This window comes from Penicillium riverlandense, assembly GCF_028828495.1.
Source record: "Penicillium riverlandense strain IBT 135883 chromosome Unknown utg000003l_segment0_segment0, whole genome shotgun sequence".
In the NCBI taxonomy this organism is placed as follows: domain Eukaryota; kingdom Fungi; phylum Ascomycota; class Eurotiomycetes; order Eurotiales; family Aspergillaceae; genus Penicillium; species Penicillium riverlandense.
The window spans coordinates 5,614,766-5,616,739 of NW_026643196.1; the positions used below are offsets into that span (position 1 = coordinate 5,614,766).

At 50.9% G+C, this 1,974-nt stretch overlaps 1 protein-coding gene across 1 annotated transcript; it reads left to right on the forward strand.

Annotated features, from left to right (window-relative positions):
* N7474_005924 (CAZyme family GH18) lies at positions 1–1,469 on the forward strand (the record flags this gene model as incomplete). The annotated part of the gene is made up of 4 exons (XM_057197339.1): positions 1–77; positions 132–424; positions 480–1,083; positions 1,136–1,469. 4 exons carry the CDS (start codon positions 1–3, stop codon positions 1,467–1,469), a joined length of 1,308 nt encoding a protein of 435 aa, XP_057054735.1.
* Between the last annotated feature and the right edge of the window lie 505 nt (positions 1,470–1,974).

A 1,974-nucleotide genomic window follows, 5' to 3' on the forward strand; every position in this document is an offset into this window, starting at 1 on the left:
ATGCTGAAGCAGCTTGCTCTCGGCCTGCTGGCCGCTCACTGCGCCGCTGGTGCACGCTTTGCCATGTACATTGACCAGTATGTCCTTTCCTGACACCCAAATTGACAGACATCATCTAATACAACATGCAGATACCATACGGTTGATCTTCCAGGGTCCAACCAGACACAGGAAATCGACCATGCTATCATGGCCTTTGCCAAAACCACCCTGTTTACCCAGGGCTCGGCGCCTTCGTTCCAGCCCTTTGAGCCGGTGGAAACTATGCGCAAGCGCTTCAGTCCCGACACTAAGGTGATGATCGCCATTGGCGGCTGGGGCGACACGGAGGGTTTCTCGCAAGGAGCCAAGGATGACGCGTCGCGAGAGCAGTTCGCGAAGAACGTGGCGTCGATGCTGGACTCCAATGGTTTTGACGGCGTTGGTGAGAATACCGGATCTATCTTCCATGTATTACGCAAGCTAAGAATGCATCACAGATATCGACTGGGAGTACCCGGGCGGTAATGGACAGGACTACAAGCAAACCCCGAACTCGAAGAAGACGGACGAGATCGAGACCTACCCCAAGTTCCTGGCTGCGGTCAAGAAGGCCATTGGCAACAAAACGCTGTCCGTCGCCGTGCCAGGCCGCAAGGTTGACATGATTGCCTTCACCAAGGAGCAGGGCCCCAAGATCTGGGACTCAGTCGACATGGTCAACGTTATGAGCTACGACCTGGTTAACCGCCGCGACAATGTCACTGGCTTTGCTAGCAGCGTCCAGGGATCTCTGGATGTTGTTCAGAGCTACCTGGATATGGGACTTGATCCGGAGAAGGTTAACCTGGGCTTCGCTTACTATGCCAAGTGGTTCACCACTGACAAGGATTCTGACTGTGATAAGGAGCCTATTGGTTGCAAGATGGTCAAGCTTGAGAACGATGACGGTAGTGACAATGGCAAATCTGGCGTGCTTACCTTTGAGAAGAGTACTATGTCAGAGCCGCCCAAGGACCTGAAGACTAGCACGGATGGCAAGTGCGGTTACTCTTCGTCTACCAAGTGCCCCGATGGACAGTGCTGCAGCCAGTATGGCAACTGGTATTTTATCCTCCCCTTCTGTCTATAATCCAAAGCTAACTATGCATTCCAGCGGTTCTGGTGATGACTTCTGCCAGGCAGGCTGTCTGTCCGACTACGGTACTTGCAAGGGCATCTCGATCACCGACTCGTGGCGCCGCGCCCTGAAAGACGGCCAGACGGATGAGAAGGAGGGCGGCCAGTACTACTATGATGACGAGGTCAACATCTTCTGGACCTGGGACACCCCCGACCTGATCGCAGAGAAATACAAGAAGATCGTGGAGGAGAAGAAGTTGGGCGGCGTTATGGCCTGGAGTCTCGGCGAGGATACCCTCAAGTTCGCGCATCTGGATGCCATGCAGCAGGGAATCAAGCAGTATACCCAGGAGGATGCGGACTCTTGAGCTCACTGTTCAAAGGCTTGGTGAGGTGGTGTTATTTGGCGTTGCTTATGGAGTAGTTTGTTTTTTCTTGTTTGTTTACGGCTACTTAATTCTTGAGATATCTTCTGATTGCATTGTGGGTTGAATGCTGCTTGTGTCTGTATCTGTATCTGGTTTCGAATGTAACTTGGCTTTAAGTCATTGGCATAGATATCCGGTTTATTAGAAGCAGTAGGTTACACCATGAACGCCGCATTTTGGAAAAAGCATTGTTTTCTTATTTAAGCACCGCTTCTCCCTTAGGTACCACATAAAGTCCCTGAATTTGCTGTGGACATAAGACACGCAGGATAAGCTTAAATCGCCATCCCACTCTAAACCAATTACTAATCCCCCTCAAACCTCGAGAACATCAGAACACCATCAACTTCTTTTAAGCTAGCCTCGATCTCACGATCCCGAATATGAGATGTAGTACCATTTTCCATACACACTGAGCGCAAGCTATCTGTCAACTGCCATATTC